The sequence below is a fragment of the Netta rufina genome (genome assembly GCF_964035555.1).
Source record: "Netta rufina genome assembly, chromosome: Z".
In the NCBI taxonomy this organism is placed as follows: domain Eukaryota; kingdom Metazoa; phylum Chordata; class Aves; order Anseriformes; family Anatidae; genus Netta; species Netta rufina.
The window spans coordinates 11,068,337-11,091,964 of record NC_140126.1 but is presented as its reverse complement, the minus strand read 5'-3'; the positions used below and the strand labels follow the sequence as shown (position 1 = coordinate 11,091,964).

Below are 23,628 nucleotides of genomic sequence, written 5' to 3'. Positions count from 1 at the left end.
ACTTTGGCAACTGTAGTTCAGGAACATTTTTTAATTGTGACAGAAATGCAAAGAAAACCCAACAGTGCTAAATCAGGGGCCTAAGCCAAAAGCCCTTGGGTCAGCAGTAGCGGTGAGAGCAGCTCTGCCTGATGAAGAGCCTCAGGCCAGAGCCAACTGGAGCCAATGCACACGGTCTTGTTGGCTGCAGTGAACTTCATGGCAGAGCTTACATTTGATAGAGCAAGGTTTGAAGTATGTCCTGCCCAAGAGCTGACACATTTTGACATATCCCACGGCAACACACAAAACGAACCACAACACATCTTATTCGCTGTGCACATTGCAGGGCCTTATGCTGACAAGGGTGACGGTCTCCCCGCGGCACCTGAGCCGTCCAGCCTCGCACTCAGTCATGGTCCGATGGGCAGCAGAGCCGCTCGCTTCAGCACAGATCTGGATGCCTCCCTCTTCACATGACGCGTCTTCATCGCAAACACAGCTGTTGGACTCTGCTGAGTAAAGAAAGAGAAGGAAAAGCATTTGGGATGGCATCCTACTCAACAGAAAACAGACCAAAACATTTCTAGCAAAACTGCAGAAGTAATAGAGATGTGTGGAGGGTGATTCTTCTAATGAGAACCAACATCAGCTAACATTCAGGTTCAGTGGAAAAAGTAGAAGCACGCACAAGTGGTGCTGTCTGTCCTAGGATCCCAGTGCACCTACTGGGCTTCCTCTACTCAGAGAGTGTGGTTGTGCCTGTCGGAAAAGCTTCACCAAGGTGCCTGAGATCCTGCTCTCAAAGGTATCTCTGATGTTTCTGCTTGAAACCTGCTAGCACCTTTTCATGTATCTACTGCTCCACAGTCCAGGTGACATGTAAGATGAGAGGTCTGTCCTTGGAAAGTAACAAACTAATCATGAACATACTTACCACTTCTATTTTTATTTACATATAGGTAGTTCACTATGATCAAAGGATCTGCTCGTAGAAATAAATGTTTAGCTGTATTGGTAACAACAGCTAAACAACCAGATAAGAAAGTCTGAGATTATTTTTCATAGTTATGTCTTTGTTTTGGTGTTGTAGGTTTAACTTTTTTTCTGTTTGTGTCTGCTGAGGCTTCTACCAATTTTGATAATTTATTATTATCTATTATCTATTATCTATTATTATTATTATCTATTATCATTATTACTACTATTATTGTCCATTCAATGTTGGTAGACAAAATAGACAAACTCCTATCAAGTGATCTTTTTATTGTCAAAATATGACAATAACTGTGCCTTCTATCTGAGGCACTTCTGAAAACCTAATTTAGTCCTTTATCTTCCCATTTCTGCCAACCCTCCATTAAATGCAGTGTAATGGAGGACACTCAGGGAAATTAGATCAGGGAATTTGAGAACTTCCACTAAAGACAGATTGCAAAAGTCTGAGCCTGTTTTCTCTGAGGGAATATGCCTTCACCTTTGTTCACAATATGAGAAACTGGAGATATACAGTGAAGTACAAACAAAAGCAAGTGGCTTTTCTAGACAGTACAGAATGAGACTGTATTCTTAAGCTGAAGAAAATAGGGAAACCTTGAAGGAAACAGTGAGACTGGTAGCCTTGAGCTAGCAGAAGCAAAGGGGTTAGGGGATGAACACTAAAAAACAAAACAAGGAGGAAAACAGCTGAAGGAAGATTCCAGACTGACCTATGAAAACATTCTTTGCTCATTAAGGGTTGATAACATATTAAAAAATACACCCATTGAAACGGAAATGTGGGACTTGGTGTTGTGTTGTTTTCCTCCTCCTTTCCCCCCACCACCATGCTACAGAATTTAAAATGGATGGAGTCAGTGAAAAAAGTATGGCAAGGGTTTCACCCCAAGCTTACAGAAGCACATCACATGGAGTAACCCACTCACCAGGCAGCAGGAATAAGCTTTTCCCAAAGATAGCTCATTCCATTACAGTCTCCTGCAGGGTTTTCCTTGTCTTTCTGCCATATTTAGCCACCAAACACTGGGCTGATGGTTTGAACCAGCTCAGCAGTTTGTGCATGCCTGGTGCTGCTGGGAGGGTTGGAAATGCCATACCAGCACAGAGCTGCTGTAGTGTGTAACTGGGGATAAAGATTTCATTTTGTTCGTATAAACAATTTCACTTACAATCATGAAGAATCTTACCATCACATCTTTCCCATGAATGGCATGATCCACATGATTTCTCAGTGGCCTGAGGAGTTTTGCAGTTGTCTGAGCTAGTAAGAGAATATTTTCTGCCTGTGCACTCCAAGGCATACATCTTGCAAACCGTTAAAGGTATGTTTCTCTTGGTTCTTTGATCTGTGGCACAGACGTCCAGGGAAGGACTGAAAACAAAAAGCACAGACAAAAACACGTTTAAACGTGTTTTATCTTTGTATGTCTTAAAAAAAGCTGAGAAGATGGAAAACAGTCAGTGTCTGGTTCTGTTTTCCCTGTTCACTGAGGTACATCCTAAGAGTGCAGTGATGAACTGGAGACTTAGATGCTTGAATAATTCTTGACTTTTTTCTTTTCCACAGGTTGCTGCTCCTCAGCAGATACAGCACCTGTCCAAGGACAGGAACATCACTGGGTATTTTACCATTAACCTCAGTGGCACTGAGGGAGAGACTTATTTAAAAGAGTTCAGATCTTGGTTGTTCTATAATATACATGCATACACACAAGTCCATGCAAACAAAATATTTCATATACATATAATGATATATACTCACACACATATATTAAATTACTTTATATTTTTTTCTAAATTGTAAGAGATAAGAATGTATTTAAAGACCTTTTCTCTACTGTCCTTTAAAACCCGAGCTTTTACCAAATAAAATGTTGTGTTCCAACATCAGAGACCAGAGTTATTTCTGGAAAAATGGATACATATACACAGAAATTTTATGAGAAATTCACTCTATTTATCTAGGGAGTTTACATGTTTGTTTCTTGAACGTCAGATATTGTGGTAACACCCACTAAAATTAGCTTGTAAAAGTGGTAATAATGATTCTTAGACAACCTTAGATAGTATTTGCTTCAGGGACAATTCCAGGAAATTGTTATTATTTGTGTTTCATGCTGTAAGCGTAGGAGGAGGGAAAAAAGCCTGTGTTTTTTTTGTTTGTTTGTTTGTTTGTTTGTTTGTTTTTTGTTTTGTTTTTAATTGTAATCTCAAAACCCAGGCTTCTCCACTTGATCTTAATTCACTCCATGACATCTGTGGGGGGTGAATAAAGCCCTGCCTTCTCAGAAGTGGTCTTCCCATGCTGTCCTGGCTGTGTGGTACAGCCAGAGGTAAGGCACTGCACAGGGCACCAGAGAGCAGAGATGCTCCTAGGAGATGGAGAGCTTTGGATGCAGAACCAAAGACCCCTCCTCTCATTCAGCACAGCTCCACTGTCTGAGCTCACAAGCACTCCCACAGAAAATTTAAGTACTTAACAGATCAGTTCTGACAGTGAACCTCAGCAAAACAGGTGGTTTGATGGGGATGAGAGGCTGATAATGAATGGGCCCTAACAAGCTCCACAAGGCTTCATGAAGGGAAGGGTAACAGGTCATGTGCAAGTGGCTCGTCAGACAGGGGAAGAAGAATTTGGGAGAGGAAAGCTCTGGTAGTAAAGTTCTCAATATGACTTTGTTCAGTTGATGGTCAAGTATATCGAGGTATCTTTTTCTTTCTTTTTCTTCCTTTTTTTCTTTTCTTCTTCCTCATCTTTTTTTTTTTGTTTGTTTGTTTGTTTCCTTTCTTCTTCTTCTTCTTTTCTTCTTTCCTTTTTCCTTTATCAGCTGATCCTGAGAACTTTGACTGTTGCATTTACCTGCAACTGAATATGTCTTCAAATATTACAACTGTATTATATTCCTTAAGATGTTAGTGTCATCACTTGCAGTGGGTCTCTTAACTGTGGTGCTTAGTCAAAATACGAGCTGCTGAATCCCTAATAAATGTTTATTGCCTACATTTTCCTTACTGCTCTTCTGTTAACATAAGGAATGGAATAAGGTTAACTCTTTTTCTAAGGCACAGCAAGAGGACAGACCAATGTATCTGCAGCACCAAGCAGCTAATAAAGGAGCCAATACATCTGTCTCCATTACATCATTTGCTTGTCTAGTAGCACAGCCCATGAGATAGTGGTGCACTGATTTATAATGTGAAAGTTATCTTTGCAGACAGAGGTATAGGATACTCTTGATTTTGAAATATCTGTTTAGATTTGGAAGAACATAGTGTGATTCAGGGGAAGCATCTGATCTGTAAAGTTGTCTATCACATTTAAAATTGCTCAGAGCCCTTCTTTATTTGCCTTACAATGATAAATCTCAATATCTGAGCTTTAAGGACAAAAGCTTTTTTATGAGGCAAGTTAATTTAGCTGAAAAGATAGGAGTGTGTTAATGTCTATGGTTTGCCCCACTTTAGTGACATTCAGCAGAGGGGAGGAAGGCCAACTTAACCAGCTGGTTGAACCCAGGAAGGTCTAATTGCTCGGGAAGTAATGCAGGGAGTGTGTTTTCTATTTTGTCTAGCTCTAGCTGTCTTGTGACTGGTGTACCTTTTGCTATGGCTGGGCCACCTGGGGAAAAGTCAGTGGAAATCGACATGTTTAGATGCCTAGGAAAAAGCATAGAGAATCTGTACTCATAAGAGTATTTAATATTTTGCACTGCTTGTTGAGAAATGATATTACAGGGGAACAAGAATAGCACAATGAAAATTATTAGAGACAAGGAAGAGTTCTTGTGCAAAGTGAGTCTGAAAAATTCAATACCTTTTACCTGAGGGAAAAAAAAAAAAAAAAAAAAGAAAAAAGACTTGAGTAAGAACAAGCCTTTAATAAAGTACATATCATGGGAAATAAAATAGTTGTAAGTCACAAAATAATGTCTCTCCTTTTCATCTGCTCTGAGAGGCATGCAAATTTCAGTGAAACAAAAAAGTGAGAAATTGAACTGGAAATTATTTTAATTTCTAAAAATTGTATTCAAGACCATAATTTTTAATCTAACACAGGCTGAGAACCCCAAAGAGAGATGTGTGTGCTACACAAATAAGTGTGTGTAAAAAAGATTATTGAAAAAGAGTATTGAAAAATTACTAAATCTCATGCTTCAGTATGGAGATGGTCTTTGGACTCTGTGTCTTCATCTATACTGACAGGCTAACTGTGCTCTGACCCTTTCCTGGCCATAGGGCCAATTCATACAGAGTAGAACAGCTAGTGTCCATACTGTTAACTCTCTGTCCACAAAAGGAGGAGACCACATTAGATTGCACATTAGGAATGGTCTCTATCCCTCATAACTCCTGAGCTGTGCCTGTGAATTACCTGGGAGTTTACACTTGCCAAAGCACTGCCAGGAACTGCTTTAGTAATTCAGCAGCTCTATTGCTCAGGATCATTCCCTGGCTATAATTGGGGAAGACAGATGTCATCACATGAGGGATGACAGAGCCCTCACCAGCTCCTTGTGGGGTTTTTGTACCTAGAAGTCTCTGTTGCTGGGCTGGTCTCTTGAAAACTGGAAGGATGTAGGATGGTTCTGAAGCCATGGTGCTTCTGCGTTACTCCGTGACCTGTTCCCACCTCCTGAGCAGAGGCTGCTGCTGAGATTCACCACCACAGCAGAGCAAAACATGTTACCTGTGTGTTCTGAGGACGGACCAAGATCTGCTTACATGCCTTAGTCCTACACCATTAATAGGCTGGCAGATTGGTCTGCTTTGACAGACAATGATTTATCCTTCTATTATTAGATGTGTTATTTCAAGACAGTGAAAGACTACATTGGGTAACAAAACTGACTGCTATCTATCTTCCTGCCATTTGGAATGTAATTAAAAAAATAGAAACAGGAGGTAGTAGAATAATTTTAACTGAAGCCTAAATGCATAACTGAATGTAATTAATTTAATTTTAAGGTAATTGTGACTCTACTCAAGGCCTTCCCCAGCACTGTGGACTCCCCTCAATTCCTGTGCAACTAACTTAACTGCACCCATGAACCTGGAAGGGGGTTGTTGCCTCACTTTAGTCAGTACTGAGACAAAAAGAGTAGGACCTTGTTAATTAAATACCTAAATATTTTAAATATAAAAATAGGCTCTTGACAGATTTATTACAAACCTGGCAATTATGCAAGACAATGGCCTCAAATTCTAGAGTAGTGCCCAGTGGGTATATGAAACCTGAACAAAGCTGACCAGTGTTAATTTTGAGATGTTCAAATTGTGGCTTAGAATTAGAATCTATTTTGAATCTAGAATCAACTCAGAATCTAAACCCATTTTGGCTTAGAACCTGAGTAACCATGCAGGGCACCCTTGAACTATGTGGCTGATGGAAAGTGAGCGTACTCCAATGAGAAGTTCTGTAACCTTGAAATCAGGAAAGGACTTCAAAATTTCTTTTACCTGCTACATGAGAATGCTATCCTGAATTTTCCAAACTGCTTAGCTCCTGCTGTGACGAAAACTGGCCTCATGTCATGTCCAGAACTCAGTGGTGACTTCATAGGAAACTTTATTTGGTCTGTGAAAAACAGCCCAAATACTGGAGTGCTGAGCTCTTTGGCACATCTGGCCATCAGCACCAGGTGCTCTTAGGCCTCTTCTTGTTACTCTTCTGTTTTGGTTCTGTTCCCTTAACACTTAGCGAAGAACTGAGGGAGTGACTCATTTCCATACCTTTTTCCTGCATTGTTTATTACTGAATATAGGCTTTGATCAAATAGGAAACAATGAAGTCTGGTCTGCAAGTTATGAGGTCAGGAAAGGTAACATGACTGGTCTGTGCAAACTGCTGTGTAAATGGGAGATTAGATTATTGTGCCTTTCATAACACTCCAGTCTCTCAGCAGGGAAAAGAAATCTGCTGTATTTCACCAGCTTACTGCTTTGATGGTTTATGTCCCAAGGGTCTCTGTTCTAAGTTTTCCTCCATCTTCTAAATCTTCAAAATATCATCTTATCCTTTTCCATCTATTTCACAGATCAAGTGGAGCTGAAATTATCCCTTCACCTTCTGTCATCTAACCAAATTCCATCATCACTAAACCCAATGACAGCTCTGACAAGGCAGGTAAGTTATGAGCAGGACATTGATTGAGCTGTAAAGCAAACAAAGTATAAATGCCTGCTTCTCATGAGTAAAGCTTTCCAATCTGTCATAGAATGAAACTTTAAGAAATTTAATTGGTCTTGAATAAAGTGAGAAAGCCATTGCCAAATTCAGCCTGAACTTACCCACATTCATAGGGCATTTTGCACACACATTGCGACTGCTGCGCTTTCTCCCATGGCTGACATTTAGGCTCTGTCACTTCTGTTTTCACACTGGATTCTGAAGTAGAAGAGCACAGACAATGCTATTAAGGGTCAGGAAAAACAAGGGCTGTTAAAGCCCTCTGAAATTGTCCTATCAGTTGAGCATAAAAGACACTGGATACAGCCGTGACATAAAGCCACATCCTGCATGTTCATTAGAAGTATCTACTGCACAGAAGGAATTATAACTATTAAAAAGATACAATACGCTTTACAAACTTACCAAATGGTAATTTATCGAAGGGTCAAGAGTCAGACAGAAGGAGACATGTACAATGTTCAAGCTTTAACTTTCATCTCATTTCTGTGCAGCTGTCTGTTTCTGCTAAACTTAGCAGTGCTGCAAACAGCTTTATCATTAGGTTTCAGAGTTACTGGCTTTGCTACTGTCACCAGAAAAGCTATGGCTCCAAAGCCCCATGTAGAAATAGCTAGCCTTAAAATTGTTATGCACTGTTGGTAATGAAAACAGCAAGTTCCACCATGTAGTTCTTAATTTGCAGTAACTTAAAAAACAAAAGCAATAATGATTGGGGGGGGGTGGAGGTGGTGAGGGAGAAGGGAGGAGCACTGTACACATGTACTGTTCTGTGACTGTTGAGCTTTATTCCAAGCTTTAAGATGAAATAGGCCTTTGCTGCATATTTCTCTAGAGGCTTCTATAGCGAGTAATGGCACAACTCTGTTAAATCCATACAGACACACTTTCAGAGAAAGGTTTATCCTGATTTGTGTTTTAGATTAGGTGACTCTAGTTTTCTACTTTAACATTAAACTTTAATATCCCTGAACATTGTTGCTTTTATTTTTTTTAATAAATCTCTTGTACGGATTAAGACTTACCAAGCAAAATAGACAAGCAGAAATTGCCAGAGAACTAAAAATAAAGCTGTAGTGCTTTGCAGTAAAGATAGCAGACATAACCCTGCTTGCCTGCAGAGGGAAAATTTCCACCAGAAATTACTTCCCTGTCTCCAGATCTGGGGCTCTTTGTTGTATAGCTGACTGTTACCAACACTATTACTAACTAAATACTCCCAACAACCTTATTTCAGTATTGCCAAATGTATGTGTGCCACCATGTCTGCATATACACAGATTGTCTTAATTTTTGCCCTTTTTAACTCATATTCCTTCTTATTTTAAATGGTTAATTTGTTATTCTAATTGTTTTAGATTCTAATTTCCTTATTCTTTTTTTTTTTTTTTAATTTTATAATGTACAAAGGTAATGCTCCCCTTTTTGTATTTCAGCAATAGTGAGCCGTATTAAGTACAGGCTTATTATTCCTTCTGAAATCCTTACTCTTGGTGTGCATGTGGATGTGATGCGGCAAAAGACGACTAGGACTGAGAATCAGCAACAGATGGGAATCAGCAGATGACTGAGACTGGGCTGCTGAAACTTTGTGGTCTACACTTGATTGTCAGCTGCCTTTTGCCTCAGATCAGGCAACTTTGGGCAGCAATTGGCTGATAAGGAGAGGACAGACATGAAACGTAGGAGTTATGCCTAATCAGAATGGCCAGGGTTAGAAGGGACCTCTGAAGATGATCTCATCCAACCCCCCTGCCAAGAATGATCACCAAGAGCACATTGTGCGGGATGGCATCCAGGTGGGTTTATAGTATCTCCAGAGAAGGAGACTCCACAACCTCTCTGGGCAACTTGTGCCAGTGCTCTGTCACCCTCACAGTAAAAAAGTGCCTTCTCATATTCAGCTGAAACTTTCTTTGCTTCATTTTGTGCCTGTTGCCTCTTGTCCCGTTGCTGGGCACAAATGAAAAGAGACTGGCTCCACCCTCTCAGCACCCTCCCCTCAGATATTTATACACGTTAATGAGGTCTCCTCTCAGTCTCCTCTTCTCCAGGCTAAACAGGCCCAGCCCTCTCAGCCTGTCCTCGTACATTGCGTGCTTCAGTCCCCTCATCATCTTCGTAGCCCTTTTCTGGACTCTCTCCAGTAGTTCTATGTCCCTCTGGTACTGGAGAGCCCAGAACTGGGCACACAACTCAAGGTGGGGCCTCACCAGGGCTGAGTAGAGGGGCAGAATCACCTCCCTTGACTAATCTACCTGGTAACAGCAGTGGCTGTTAGTTGACTCCAAACAAGGGTCTCAGCAGGGATGTGACAGCATCTGAAACCTGGGGAGGGGATGTGCTTGGCTTGAAGCAGCATGCTGCTTGGATGCCTCTGCATCACTGACCAGCATCACAGGACTGCAAAAGAGAAAGTCTTGTCTGCCCTCCACAGCTGGAAAAGATGAACTGAGACAAAGCTGCTTTATGCTATACACTGTTTCCCTCTCTGCCACACTGACTGCCAGTGACTGTTGACAGATTCAACATCCACTATCATGAACCTGAAGAGCCATTTCCTCCTTGCTTCCAGTTCCTGGAGATTTACTCCGTATCAGCTGTGTGACTGTCAAGCAGGAAAAAGAAGCCATCAGGCCCCCTCCCTTCTCTTAAGGCATCTTGTTTGAGGAGCCCACAGAAAGCATGCACTCATGTTTTCTGTACATCCTGTGGGTGATAAAAATGCAATTTTTCTATCATTATATCAGGTATAGTGCTATGTCACTACTGTATTACCAGTAGTCTGTCCAGGAAAGTAAAATCCCAAGCTGCATTTGGAAGATCACAGTGGCTTACCTGTTTTTATGCACTGAATAGTTTTCATATCAGGAGACCACTTGAGGCTGGGCTCACAGAGAATGGAGTGTGCTCCTTCTAAGTGCATGCCTTGTATACAGGACAGACTTATTTTCTCACCAATCTCATATGAAGGTTTCCATGGGTCTCCTTGCAAGCCATCCTCCAGGACAGGTAGGAGACAAGAAGTTTCTAAGGAATGAAGAATTTGAGACAGTCACAGCAAACCAGTGGGTTGCAGAAAGTGCTCATGTCTTATCTTCTTAATTTCTTAACAAATTGAACAGTAAGATTAGCTGATGTTCCTGTAGAACTATATTGGTCGTGTTAACTCAGGCTATCAACTCATTATGCCAAGGATGGAGTGATAATATCTCCTTCTACTGCCTGCAGGCCTGGCCCTAGCTCATACAGAGATTCTGTGTTGTTAGGATCCATGTTCCTACTAATGGTTCATACAATTGCTTAACAACCTAGTAGGGATAGGCTACAAGGTTATTTGAGATCTTTGTGGTTGCCCAGTACTGCCCACTGGACATTTTACTCGGTTTGCTTTAGAAATAGACAATACCAATTGTTCTTAGATATAGCCGCAGGATTGAATGAAGCACCAAAGGCTATTCCCACAGAAAGTAAATCCTGGGCTGGAATTTAGTCTCCTTGTTCCACTTCTTGTCTTTTCACTTCCTTAAAACTTGACTGTATGGACATTTCTATTTCAGTATAAAAAAATGTGGTTTCAAAATAAAAGTCAACATAGACCCAGTCCTGCCTAAGGATCTGGGAAATACAGGTGAAAGCAGATATTCTGAGACATTTCACTGGAATTAAGCTGTATTTCAAAATGGGAATCCAACATACCCTGGCAGTATCTTTCTCCAATTTGCCACTGTAAATTACTGCCACACTTAGCAACAGGATCACCAACAAGAGAATATCCATGTCTGCAAGCGTAAACAATGCTTTTCCCAACAGGGTATGAGTTTTCAGCATTCTGGAATAAAATAAATAGATTAAATATTAAATATATAATCTAAGAATCACCAGCAGTATTGAACTCCCTTTGATACTGGGATGCTGAGGACAGCGAGAAGGATTAATGTCACTTCACAGTGTACTGCTGAGAGTGTCTGGAATATTGTGGGCAGTGCTGGTTATTGATAGTCAGAAAATGTGATCAAAATGGAAGTGTTACCAAAAGATTAGCAGAATACAGAATATTGTGGTTACCTTAACTTAGCAAAGGGAGGGCTAGGGTCAAGGGTACCTGTGTCAGAGGTCTAGCAGTGATGGAATGGTGCTCTCTTGACAGTCCATAAGTTGACTGCAAATATAGCTGTTATCAAACACTAAGGGAGGAACATATGCTTTAGAACAGCCATGCAAGAGGGATCAGTAGAGAGTATATGGCTTTGCTGATTCTTAGGATGGCATGTTATCTGCTCCCTAAAGGCTAATATGATATGGTCAGTCAGAAGAACTGAACTTAAAGACAAAAGTCTTTTGTCATTTTATATGACCTTCTGTTCTAAGGAGAACTCTTGTGAAAAATTGAGACTACACCTAAAAGTGCAGGGTTTTATCTTTAGTTTTTGAACCAGAAGTATTCATATGGGAGGCAACTATCAATTACAGAAAAAAATACTAGCAAAAGAGAGAATACAAAATTTAGGACCTTGCTTCAGTTTGCAGTTGTGCAGTGACAACTGATGGATTTGTAACTAATCCTTCTATCTATTTATTGAGGAAAAATAGAGAAGACATAATTTATACCCTGAAGAATTTTGTTTCCCTTGTTAAGTAGGCCCAATTTAGTCAGTCCAAATACCCTGCCAAATCATAATTTCAACAAAGAATAAGAAAATTCATTGGTGATTTGCAGGATACAAACTAAAGTTTGCTAAAATCTGTTTATAATTTTGCTAGGGATTTGCTGGACAGTTTACTCTCTGTGCTGCTTTTTCTCCAGTTTTGTGTACTTTAAAATGTAATTTATGTAGTTTTTTTTTGGTTTTTTTTTGTTTTTTTTTGTGTGTGTGTGTGTGTGTATAGGACAAGTAGATTTATTTTCCATAGGCAAACAGAAAAGGAATCCAGAAAAGGATCCAGATCCAGAAAAGTGAAGATTTTGTTCTGACTTTTTGTTTTTTTTTTTATTCTTAATACAAAGTCTTGTAAAAGTCAGCCAGGGAACAATGCTGAGAAGGCTGCTATACAGTAGCTCTATAAAGTTTATAGATAAAAAGTTTAACAAGATAAATACAGGTCTACAAGCAAATCTCTATATTAACTGCAGTTGAGACACTGCTCATAGGAATAGAACAAAAAACAGAGTAAGAGAAATAGCTTACTTGAATAAATCCATTTTCCAAGAGAGGAGGAGGTGAACAGAACTCTGTTGGAGTTATGGATGTATCAAAACAGTGTGGTTCAATAAAGCTATAAATAAAACAAAAATACAGTTAAGTTTAATTATTCTCTCTTCCTCCCAAAATATTACACTTCCCAAAGAAGTCCATTTTCAAGACCATTATATGTCCCATTTACATCACAATTATATTTAAATCGGGCTCTGCCAAGCTATCTGAGAGAGTACTAAACAGAAAGGAGCCCAGTTTACTGTTTTTTTATCCTATTTTATACTCTTACTTTGTATCAGAATCAGAGCTTCTAAATTTCATTTTGATTCAACTTAAATGTGAAAGCTCAACAAGTGCCATGGAATTCAAATCCCTGAATTCAACAGCTTATGTGCTCTTTTGGATTACTTTAAAAATTCTTCCTGTATTCATTATTCGACTGTTCCTTTTCTGCCTACCGCAAATGCTGCAACTCTTCATCTTCACAGGGTCTGCTTTCATGGTGCTCTCCTATGCAGGCCTTTCCTCCACCACTTGGGGAGGGGTTGTTGCAAGTTCGACTCCTTGATTTCCTTTCCCCTGAACAAGAGCTCCAGGAAGACCAGCAGCTCCAGTGTCCATCAACAACACCTGTGTTACATTTGAGAATATTTGAATATTCCACATTAACCACTCTGTAGGATTGTTGTCCTTAAAAAAAACAAAACAAAACAAACAAACAAACGAAAAAGAAAAAGAAAAAAAGAAAAACAAACAAACAAACAAAAAAAAAACACCTGCCGTCTACTTTTCAAAGCTAATGATGAGCTAAAATGTGATCATACAGAGAGGTCCAAATAGCAACTAATTTCTCCCAAATTCACCTTTTACTTAAGAATAATTCCACGGAGTCTATATGACTTACCTATCCAAGAAAGCACAGAAATAACTACCAACTACAGCTAAGTAAAAATCAAAGAACAAAAATTTCTAAAGTTATTAATACACAGTCATTTAGTCTGTATATATTTACATATATATTTATTGAAAGTTGCCTTATGAGTTAATATTGTCCACTGTATTTAACAATAATAACACAAAGGATTGTTTATGAAGTACTGCTTGGACGTAATAAACAGAACTCAGACTCAACGAGACCATCCCCATGGTGTGTGTTGGGCAGCAGCCACTGCCCAGCATCAGCCACTTGTTTGGTTTTTGCAGCTGGATAAACAGACTCTAGAAGCAGAAGAGCATACACGTGCCACTTCTGAACTCACACAAGGTTAATGAGTGCTGACCTGGCTGATCTTGCACAAGAGTTCCCATCTCACAAGCTGCTCCAAAGGTGTAAGGTTTGCAGTAACACACACACTGGGTTCCATCCACAGCTGCCTCACCCCCATTCTGGCATGGTTGGCATTTGCAGGGATCATTTTCAGCCATATATTCTTCAATGGCTTGTTTTAGGTAATGCTTTTTGACTGAAGAGCAGGGCACTTCCTTTACCAGCTCGTATAATGGTGTTAGCTACATACAGTAGAGAGACATTTATATTAAGTAGTTATACCAGGGATATAAGTGTTTATAAACATGCTTTGCATATGAGATAATTTGTGATGTATGTTCCTGTGGATGGGGCTTTAAAGACACTCTAATTTCCCAACTAACTGGCTAAACTCTTATGTTAATATTTAATATTAGCATTTTTTTTATTTTTTTTTATTTATTTTTTTTTTCTGGAAAGTCAGATTTGCTTAGCAGAATCCCTTTTAAAGCTAATGCTTTGACATGCTTAAAAATATTTGAGATATGAGACTACAGCTGAGATAAATGTGTGTCTTAACACAGACCACCAATTTACAATAACACTAATCCTCAATGAAGCTATTTTCAGTATAAAAAGCTAGAGATTGTAATTTCATTAACCAGTGATTAGAAGCAGTAATAACCAAAAACATTTTTGCATTTCTATTGCATGTTTTATGATATTCTGTTCCTACATTTCATTGAAAACTACTTGACAATTCTTTTGGTTTTATTACATTCTTCATTTTTTGAGCAACTCGCAAAAGAGACTTAAACAAGGTAGCAGTGAATATTATTATGCTCAACTTTGAAATGTCTGGCTCACAGAATACCCAGAATGCCAAACTTCTGCATGCAGAGAAAAGGAAGAGAGATAAAAAGCGTAGAGAGAAGTTGGCAAGCTCAGTGGAAGCCACAAAGACCTGCTGATATACATTTCAGAAAAGGGACTTTCTCCAGTGTTAGGGTAAACTAACACAGAACTCTTAAGCAGAATTCTTAAGCAGAACTCCACTAAAGTCATTTAAGGTTTGTAAAATTGCAGGTATTTGCTTGCCAAAGGCTAGATTTATGATTCAGCTGATCACTTTATATTAGCTTCATGAATTTTTGTCCTGAGATTTTTTTCTTTACTATATAAAGTGTTCTGAATACAAAATGATTGCAGACTACAGCCTGACTAATCACCAGCTAGAGCTTAATCATTTCTCCCCTTGAGGTAATCCCATCTGCTCATCTCTGCTCCAGCAAAATATCCTTACCTTTTGTTTAATTACTTTGGGGTAGTCTGTCACTGATCTGGCCCAAAAGGAATATTTCTTACTGTTCCCAGCAGGATTATCCAGTTCTAGATAACTAAGGCCAGCAACAGCACTTGGGCTTCCTCCTTCTACGTAGGGGTCTCCTTTAATTTTATTGCTGCTGCTTCCTGGAGATTGGGATGAGAAACACAGAAAATACCAGCATTGCTATATTCACAAATGGAAATAGAAACAATACCCACAAAATATGTATTAATGAGTAGTGAAAGGACGCATCATTAAAGATGAATGTGTCTGGATCAAGTGTCTGTGCCTGGATCAAGTGCTCCTACATGGATAATATATTCAAGGGGTGCCTGTTTTTCCATGTGTCCAGAAAGTAATCACTATTGGGAAAGTATTAGCTACATTTGATGGGAGCTGGGGAGCCTTTCAATCTTGGCATTTGGTGTCTGGGTTTAACTTGTTAAAATCATAAATACATAGAATGATAATATCACAGAATGGTTTGGGTTGAAAGAGACTTTAAAGATCATCGAGTTCCAACCCCCTGCCATGTGCAGGGACACATCCCAGCAGCCCAGGTTGCCCAAAGCCCTATCTAGCCTGGCCTTGAACATTTCCAGGGATGGGCTATCCACAACTTCTTTGGGTGACTTGGTCTAGTGCCTCACCACCCTCATAGTAAAGAATTTATTCCTAATATTTAATCTAAATCTACTCTAAGATACAGTTCAACAAAGCTATCAACACCTGCTCCTCATTTTGACATCTGTTTTGAAGGATAGAGAAGCTCTAGATATGACAACTACGTAAGTCACTATGGAGCACTTACCTGAAGAAGTCCGTAGCAGTTCATCTAGCTTGGAGCACTCTATTTTCTTCTTTTTCACAATGAATACATTCCAACCCGATGAGGTGCACTGGTACATGTCTGTTGTGCTCAGATCTGCAGATCATAGAATCGTAGAATACTTAAGGTTGGAAATACCTTCAAGATCATCTGGTCCAACTGTCCCCCTGTTACCAATGTCACCCACTAAACCATGTCCCCAAGCACCACGTCCAACCTCTCCTTGAATACCGCCAGGAACAGTGACTCTACCACCTCCCTGGGCAACCCATCCCAATACCTGACTGCTCTTTCTGAGAAGAAATGTCTCCTCATTTCCAACCTGAACCTCTCCTGGCACAACTTGAGGCCATTTCCTCTAGTCCTATCACTAGTTATCTGTGAGAAGAGGCTGACCCCCAGCTCCCTACACCTTCCTTTCAGGTAGCTGTAGAGAGCAATAAGGTCTCCCCTGAGCCTCCTCTTCTCCAGACTAAACAACCCCAGTTCCCTCAGCTGCTCCTCACAGGATTTGTGTTCCAGGCCCTTCACCAGCTTCGTAGCCCTTCTCTGAAAATGTTAATCCATCTATTTAATAATCCATCCATTAATCCAGATAGATAATCCATCCATTAACAATATTGCACATGGAAAGTATGTTGGGTTCATTTCTGAGTTTCATGTTGACTACAAATGTGGTTTAGAAAGAAAAAAGTTGGAAGGCAGCTAAAAAGCAGGTCCTGTGAGAAGGTCCATGTGTTGCTAAAGCCTATATGAATGGAAGCTGACAGATGGAAGGTGTTCTTGGGAAAAGTTCATCACTTCCTTCATTCTTCTTCTCAGCAATCCCTAATCCTACAGCACTGCTCCCCAATGAGTACAATCATACGTGTCACTCTGGTGTTTGCTCTGTGAGGTCCTGAACCAGCTAGCAAATCTTTACTACCCAGAGCACTGCAGGTCACAGATGCAAATCTGTAATCTGTAACTAAACATTGTAGTTTGACCACTTTTAGCAATCTTTTTTTTTTTTTTTTTTTTTTTTTTTTTTTTTTTTGTTGCCTGTGAAGAGAATGTAGTGAGAAGTATAAATTTCTTACTAGAGTTTAGATATTAGCTGGAAGAACACGCAAAGAAATTTTTATTCTTGTTTGTTCAGTTTGTTTCTGATAACAAATACTCTACCTTCTGCTTTCATTTTGTCAGTATCCATATAAAATATAAGTTTGTAATGTCCTCCTAGAGATCCAGACTGCAAGAAATGAGTCCCAAAATACTCAATAAATCTTCGGTAGGCATTGTAATCATAGACAACTGGAAGGTTGGCAAGTTCCTTCCAGAATGGCTCCGCAAGAGTGAGAAAGTCTGGGCGGTTGTTAATAAACTGAGCAACTTCCACACTGTTCTCAATAACCATCAGTTGCCTACTCTGGGGGAAGAAAAAGAAATCAGTCATGCTCAATTTCACTAGCGGGATGGTTTCTAGCAGCCAGATGATGTGCACGTGATATTGGCTGCTAACCAAAGCTACTCAGCTTGACAGAGTTGTTGAAAGCAAATTGGAGGCTCCAGAGAAGTGTTCTTTGCACCCTGATTTTATCTAGAGGAGCCCTCCTCATAAGGGTCTGTAGCCATTCTGAGGATGCTGCTGAATTATAAAATCCTATATGCCTACACTCAGACTCTCACAATTGCTTTTGAATTTTGTTACACTACTAAGAAGGTAAAATGAAGAAATAAAAAACAGCAGCCAACCCATCTTAATTGGTAACCAAACTAGTGATTTCTTTGTAAAGTTTATACGGGATTTTTTTTCTGTCATGCACTTTGTGCCAAAAATATCTGGATAGAATAAATATGTGCATCTCACAAGAAAAGTGCCTGAGAAAAGTGATGAAAACTTCTATGCAAAATACTAAGCTATTTTGAGAACTTTTACATACCTTTTGACTATGCTCCTTAGTTTCACTTTGTTTATGATAGTGTCCACTGTTTGATGTTTCATGCCTCGCTACGTGCTTCATATAAGACCAACTACTGTTGAAAAACTCATAACTGAAATCATTCTGAATTTTAACCTAGAAGATTGAAGATAGAATTCTGTATAAAAGGCTTCATGAAAAAGCTTCATGTTAAAAATGGTAACTTACAGAATAGAGTGAGTCCTTCCTGATGCAAAAATAAATAAATATATAAATGTATTTTTCAAGCTGAATCCAATTTAGATTTTACAGGAAGTAGTGAAATCTATTGGAAAGAACATTACACATATATATACATATATATATATATATACATGTATAAAAATCATGCTTCAAAATAAAGTACTTTAAGGATTGCTTGGCATGCTTTTGATAAGGGGGAGACAAACTAAATCTCTGAGACAATGACTTGATGGAGATCAATGGAAGATCTCCATGAAGCATTTCAAAGCCAGGTGCCCATCCCATTTCTTAGGTTGATTCAGACCAATACTTATTCTAAGAATATGGCTTTACATTCAGTCTAACTGTGAAAGAATTAGAAATCACATCCAATAAATTATCCAATAAATTATTTTTTTTCCTTCCATTTTAGCCGGATATAAATCAGTCTCTTTCAAAATAATAAACTTACATAAACACCTTCAAAATAATTATACATTCTAATTTATTTATTTTAGCTTTTAATGTACCAGATTCTCTCAACATGAGCTGACACAACTTTCACAGAGCATCTGGTGACATATGGCCCTAAACACTATGGTGGCACTGACATTTTTTGCTATTGGCAGTGGTGTTTGTTTGATACAACTCCAGCCAGCTGACAGCTGTGTACAGTGCCACAGGATCCTTCTCTTTGCCTTTAATTTTGTGAGAGATGAAGAACAGCCACAGTTATGAGAGTCTCTACAGACAGGGAATAGGCATCATTCAGCTTTGTTTAGGGAAGCCGACCTGCCAAAACAGCCTACAAGCTTTGCATCATTCTCTGACTTATAATCATTACTTTAGATACAAACATATGCCTAATGGAAACATACCTGGAAAGTATATGCAAGAACACTTTCACTCAGCCTGTAATATTCTCTCCTGTCATTGCTGAAGACCTTTCTGCATTGTCCTCCAAAGTTTTTTGTATGAATGACTCTTCCCCTAGTCTGTCCAGTAATGGCATCAAAGCTATGAGAGGAAAAACATGAAAGATCATTAAGAGAGAGACGTAGCAAATCATTGTACAGGAGGTAGAAATTACCATGCCATTGTAATTGAATGCTGTATCTGCAGTTAAGATTGAAAGCTTATTTATCTACAAAAAGGGGATATCAGCAGGATGACCCTTTTTATCTGAAGAACTGCAATGTGCATAACACGTTAGAATACGGAAAACAAAATGTTCTTGGTTTGTTAACACAAACACATGTCAGTATCTGTTAACATTAAGACATTCACACCTAACACAAGTGATTTTATTACATTTTTTCCAGCAATTAATGCAAAACTGAAAAAACAGGACATGCATTCCAAATTCTTTTTGTAGTGTATCCGAATTATATCACGTTCCAAGTGATATGACTATGATAAAGAAACTTGAGATAATTATTTTGCTAGGCTGCAGATGGGATGAGTGAATAGAAATCCATATGGATCCACAGTACCAAATGAAAACGCAATAAATAGAAAGAACGAGTATTGGCTTATTTTTTTTTCCATGGTGATGGTTATGTGCCATTGGTTTCTGCTTCGTTTCACATCTTAGAGGATGTGTGTTCAAACAGCAGGATAGAAAGCTTTATTCCATGCTTCAAAACAAAGGACAGGTACATCCCAGCCACACTGAGCCACTGGTATGGTAGAATTAGCTCTACTGCACACTTTTGCTTATTGGATGCTTTACCATAGGCCCAGGGCACAGCTAGAACTTGTAAATATAACCGAAACTTGAGGGCATTTGGCACCAGTAATACTGAGCTCTGCACAGAACATTACCCTGTTCCCGTAAGCTCTGCATTTGGAGGTGTTTTATCAATATCACATATAGTCGTCTTCTCTTCACATCGATCTTCATCAGTGCCATCTTCTTCACAATCCTGATCTCCATTGCACACAAGAGATCTGCTAATGCACTGACCTAAATGAAAACAAAAATACATGGGGAAAGGAGAAACGTTTGTTCATTTAAAATAAAAACAAAAATCCCAGTTATCTATGATGCTAGCTTGTCCACTCACACAGTGAACAGTCTACGCCAAGAAGGACCTCTGAAACATCAGTAAATGTAAACATAAAGAAATAGTGCATACTACCCTTGAGGGAGCACGTATAATTAACTTTGATTATCTCTCTTATAGCACCAAAACATCATATTCCTCTGTGAGAAATGTCTATCTACTGAGGTTATTTATTTATTTATTTGGGGGGGGGTGTGTGCAAGTGACCTAAGTTGTTTAGATTCTAGCATTGTTTTAGTGTCCCTCGATTTCCATGATCCAGGTAGTTTCCAAGATGTTTGGATATAACCTAGAACAGCTTTAAACAATCTTATCTAAGATTGCATTCCTTAATTACCTAATAATAATAATAATAATAATAATAATAATAATAATAATAATAATAAACTGTGCTCTGGGGCGGAGCAGTAAATTAAAAATTAAAAACATGCACATGTACAGCTGAAAAAAAAAAAAAAGAAAAGTTGTTCCTGAATCAAATTTATCTGTAGGTCAAGGGTTTTCAAATGGTATTGCCCATATATAAATGTAAAAGACAACAAGGTTATCTTCTTAAATTTAAGGACCAAAAAATCATGAAAAAGATCTTATTACCTGAAAAGCACCTGAACCGATCACCACAGCCATCCTCTGTTGGGCATCCCCTTGTGGGAATACAGGATCTTATTTCAAAAGCATCACCAGAGCAAGGGTTTCCCCCATACTGCCCATAAACTGCTACCGTCCGTCTCCGAATCTGAATGCAAATCAAAGGAGATCTTAGAAAATCTAAATGTGAAGAAGAAATAATTTAATAGTGTCAAGACAATGCTGCTGCTCTACTGCTGAAAGGTAATGAGGCATTCACTATTTTTTTCTAAGAATAACCACAGTTTGTATTACCACAATGTGGTAATTAACTCACAGGTCAGTGGTCCAAAATAACAACTGTAAGGTCTTTAGACATAAACTTGGCTGGTTTGTTCAACAGTCTAATATGTAACTGAAACAAAGAGGAAGCTGCTGACAAATTTCAGTTTTATTTTACATTTTTAATAGGACCAGTCATGACTGATATAAATTTTCTTAAGTTCTTCAAAGTGATAATATCATTAAGAAAGATGATAACATATAATATCAACTGAGCTACTAAAAAGAATAAGTACAGTATCATGGCACATTTTTAATTTTGACCAATCCCTCCCTTACTGATGCAACATCAAAGTAAATAAGAAAGAAAATCAAAGGCAAAAATGTCTTGCACATCAGTAGAGTTGCACTGTAAAAATCATCAATTTGTTTTTCATTGAGGACAATATTTTGTAACAAAGTTTTCTTCCTTTGAGGTATGACTCCTCTGATGAAAAATGAGTGGAAGTGGTACAAACCAACATCAGCTGAGGAAAATCTCAGTTTACTGAGACAATTCAGCTGAGCTTTTTGGAGCTATCACCAAAATAAAAACAGTGCAAGTTATTTTACAACATGGATATCATAACCCTGAAGAGAGGGAACAGACTGGAGGATTTTCCTCCTCTAGGGTCCAGCAACTTTTTTGTTCTTCTGGGAAGAGACACTTCAGGTGCTTTTGTTTGACAGTTGATTTGGGTTTAAAGACACAGCAGTTTCTTAATTTCTTGGGGGGGGGGGGAGGGAGAGAAGAGGTGAGCATATGCTTGTGAAATCATGCATACATAAAGGTTCGGCCATCTATACCTGTTTGTGAGTACAGCCATCACACTCGGACCAAGGGCCAAAAGAATTCCAGCGGCAATGGACTGGATAGGAAGGTCTGCTCCAATAGGTTGTTTTGTTTTTGTTTTTCAGTATAAAAGCAAAACAGGGAGTTTGTCAGTGATTTCCATTCATAAGCATTAGTGCAAAACTTTCCAAAACAGCAAAGCAGACCTTCAACATAAATTACAGGCATCAGGCTCCCTCTAAAAACCACTGGGATTTGCTTTTAATGTGCAAGAACAAAATCACTTTCCACCTGGACGTTCTGGTCAGTGAACAACAGAAAAGACCAGGCATATTTACCTGGCCTGACAATCAGTAGGGACTCTGTGAATCCATATGGGCACCTTCAGCTATGAGCTCCACATTGCAAAGCAGAAAGGGGCCAGACCACATCTGGAGATGGCCCAGCAGTGGTCAGGGGCTATGCATACCATGGGGTGCAGACGAATTTCCCAGACAGCTCTCAAAAAGTTGGGGTGCAACCTGGAATGAGGGCTGGTTTGGGGCAACCTGCACTGTGTTTTGCAGCCTCAAGCCACTGCTGTTCATGTTATTCCTTCACCAGACAGGGGCAAGTGACAACATAATTCTGCACTCTTGTCATTACTGATAGCAGGGGCAGTGCTGACACCAAACAGTGTCTTCGCTCCCATTAAATACATCTGAAAATCCCTTTAAGCCCTGTCCCACGACATGCACCAGACCTGTCAAATTATCCATGCCTAGTGTCAGTAATTTTCTAAAGAAATATTCACCTGGAAAAAATGGGAAAGAAGCCTGTAACTTCCAGCAACACAAAAATCCCCAGCACCTGAAAAAAAGAGGAGCAAAAGCAAACTAAACACTGTGTGTTGTTGTTGTTTTTCTGCTTTTTATAGCTCATGAAGCTATTCAAACTTTCTGCAATCTTTACACTACTCAGGTTAAAGGAAAAAAAGAAGATTGGTGCACTGACTTTCCTCATCTCTGTCATGCAAGGTATTGTTTTTCAGTTTTCTTCTTTCTTGCAATTCTGCCCAATTACATTTTCAGCCAAGTATTTCTCCATATAAATTAATATTTCATTGCATTTGCCATATTCACTTCATCAGTACAAATTAAGTAAGCAATTGTCTTACCTTCATGTTAGATGAAATACTCAGACATCCAGCAATTACCAGGGAAAATGCACTTCCACTCAATTCAGCAGCTGAAGGAGTCAGTCAGTCTGCCTGCTACTGTATGTCTCTTCTCACTCTGCCTTGCTATTCTGTTTTTCTTTTCTCCAAAAGGCTAAACACTGCTGAGGAATTTTTATCTTGACCCAGCTGGTCCTCTCCAGGGACACAGCCAGCTTTTGGAGCTGCTCAGTGTTTTTAAAACATATAAATCAAGGCTTGGCAAGGCTGAATGGGCCTGGCACAAAGTTGTGAGGAGCACTTACTGGAAGAACATCTTTTCCTTGTCTTCTCTGTCACTGCTTCTTTCCTCTGAACAAGACTTTTCAGAGATCCCAGGCCAATGCTGGTGTCACATACTCTGGACCACCATTGTGTCCCTGTCTTTGACAGGCAGAGCTGCTCTATACTTAAGCTGATGTTTCCAAGGGTTAAATATAACCGCAAATCTGTCTCGATTTGTGCAGTTGGGTTGATTTCTTTACATCAATGCTCACACTGAAAATCAACTTACGGATCTGAAGGCAAGTTTTACCCTGTTTTTGATGTGTTTCTGCTGTGAAAAGGATCCTAAGACCATACACAGACTCTGGTTTCAACTCCACGTCAACAGCTGGCTTTTTTGGGGGATGCTCTTACGAAAGTAAGAGCACTTCACTTTCTCTTTTTCCACCCTGCCATGCCCTCTTATTTTTTTTCTTTTGAATTTTTTTGACTTTCCAGAGATGATCCAGTAGGAGCAAGAAATCACTACAGTTAGGGAAATTTCCATGAAAACATCCTGTCAAAGCATGGATG

The 23,628-nt window shown here is 39.2% G+C and overlaps 1 protein-coding gene across 1 annotated transcript; it reads right to left on the bottom strand.

Annotated features, from left to right (window-relative positions):
- Nucleotides 1-306: 306 nt before the first annotated feature.
- On the bottom strand, nt 307-22,797 carry C7 (complement C7; the record flags this gene model as incomplete). The annotated part of the gene is made up of 18 exons (XM_084305128.1): nt 307-494; nt 2,166-2,350; nt 7,267-7,363; nt 10,004-10,195; nt 10,865-10,997; nt 12,355-12,442; nt 12,822-12,993; nt 13,644-13,872; nt 14,913-15,079; nt 15,748-15,861; nt 16,930-17,173; nt 17,688-17,822; nt 18,767-18,905; nt 19,713-19,854; nt 20,549-20,690; nt 21,650-21,725; nt 22,429-22,484; nt 22,792-22,797. The coding sequence occupies 18 exons, from the start codon at nt 22,795-22,797 to the stop codon at nt 307-309; spliced, it is 2,505 nt and encodes an 834-aa protein (XP_084161254.1).
- Nucleotides 22,798-23,628: the final 831 nt, after the last annotated feature.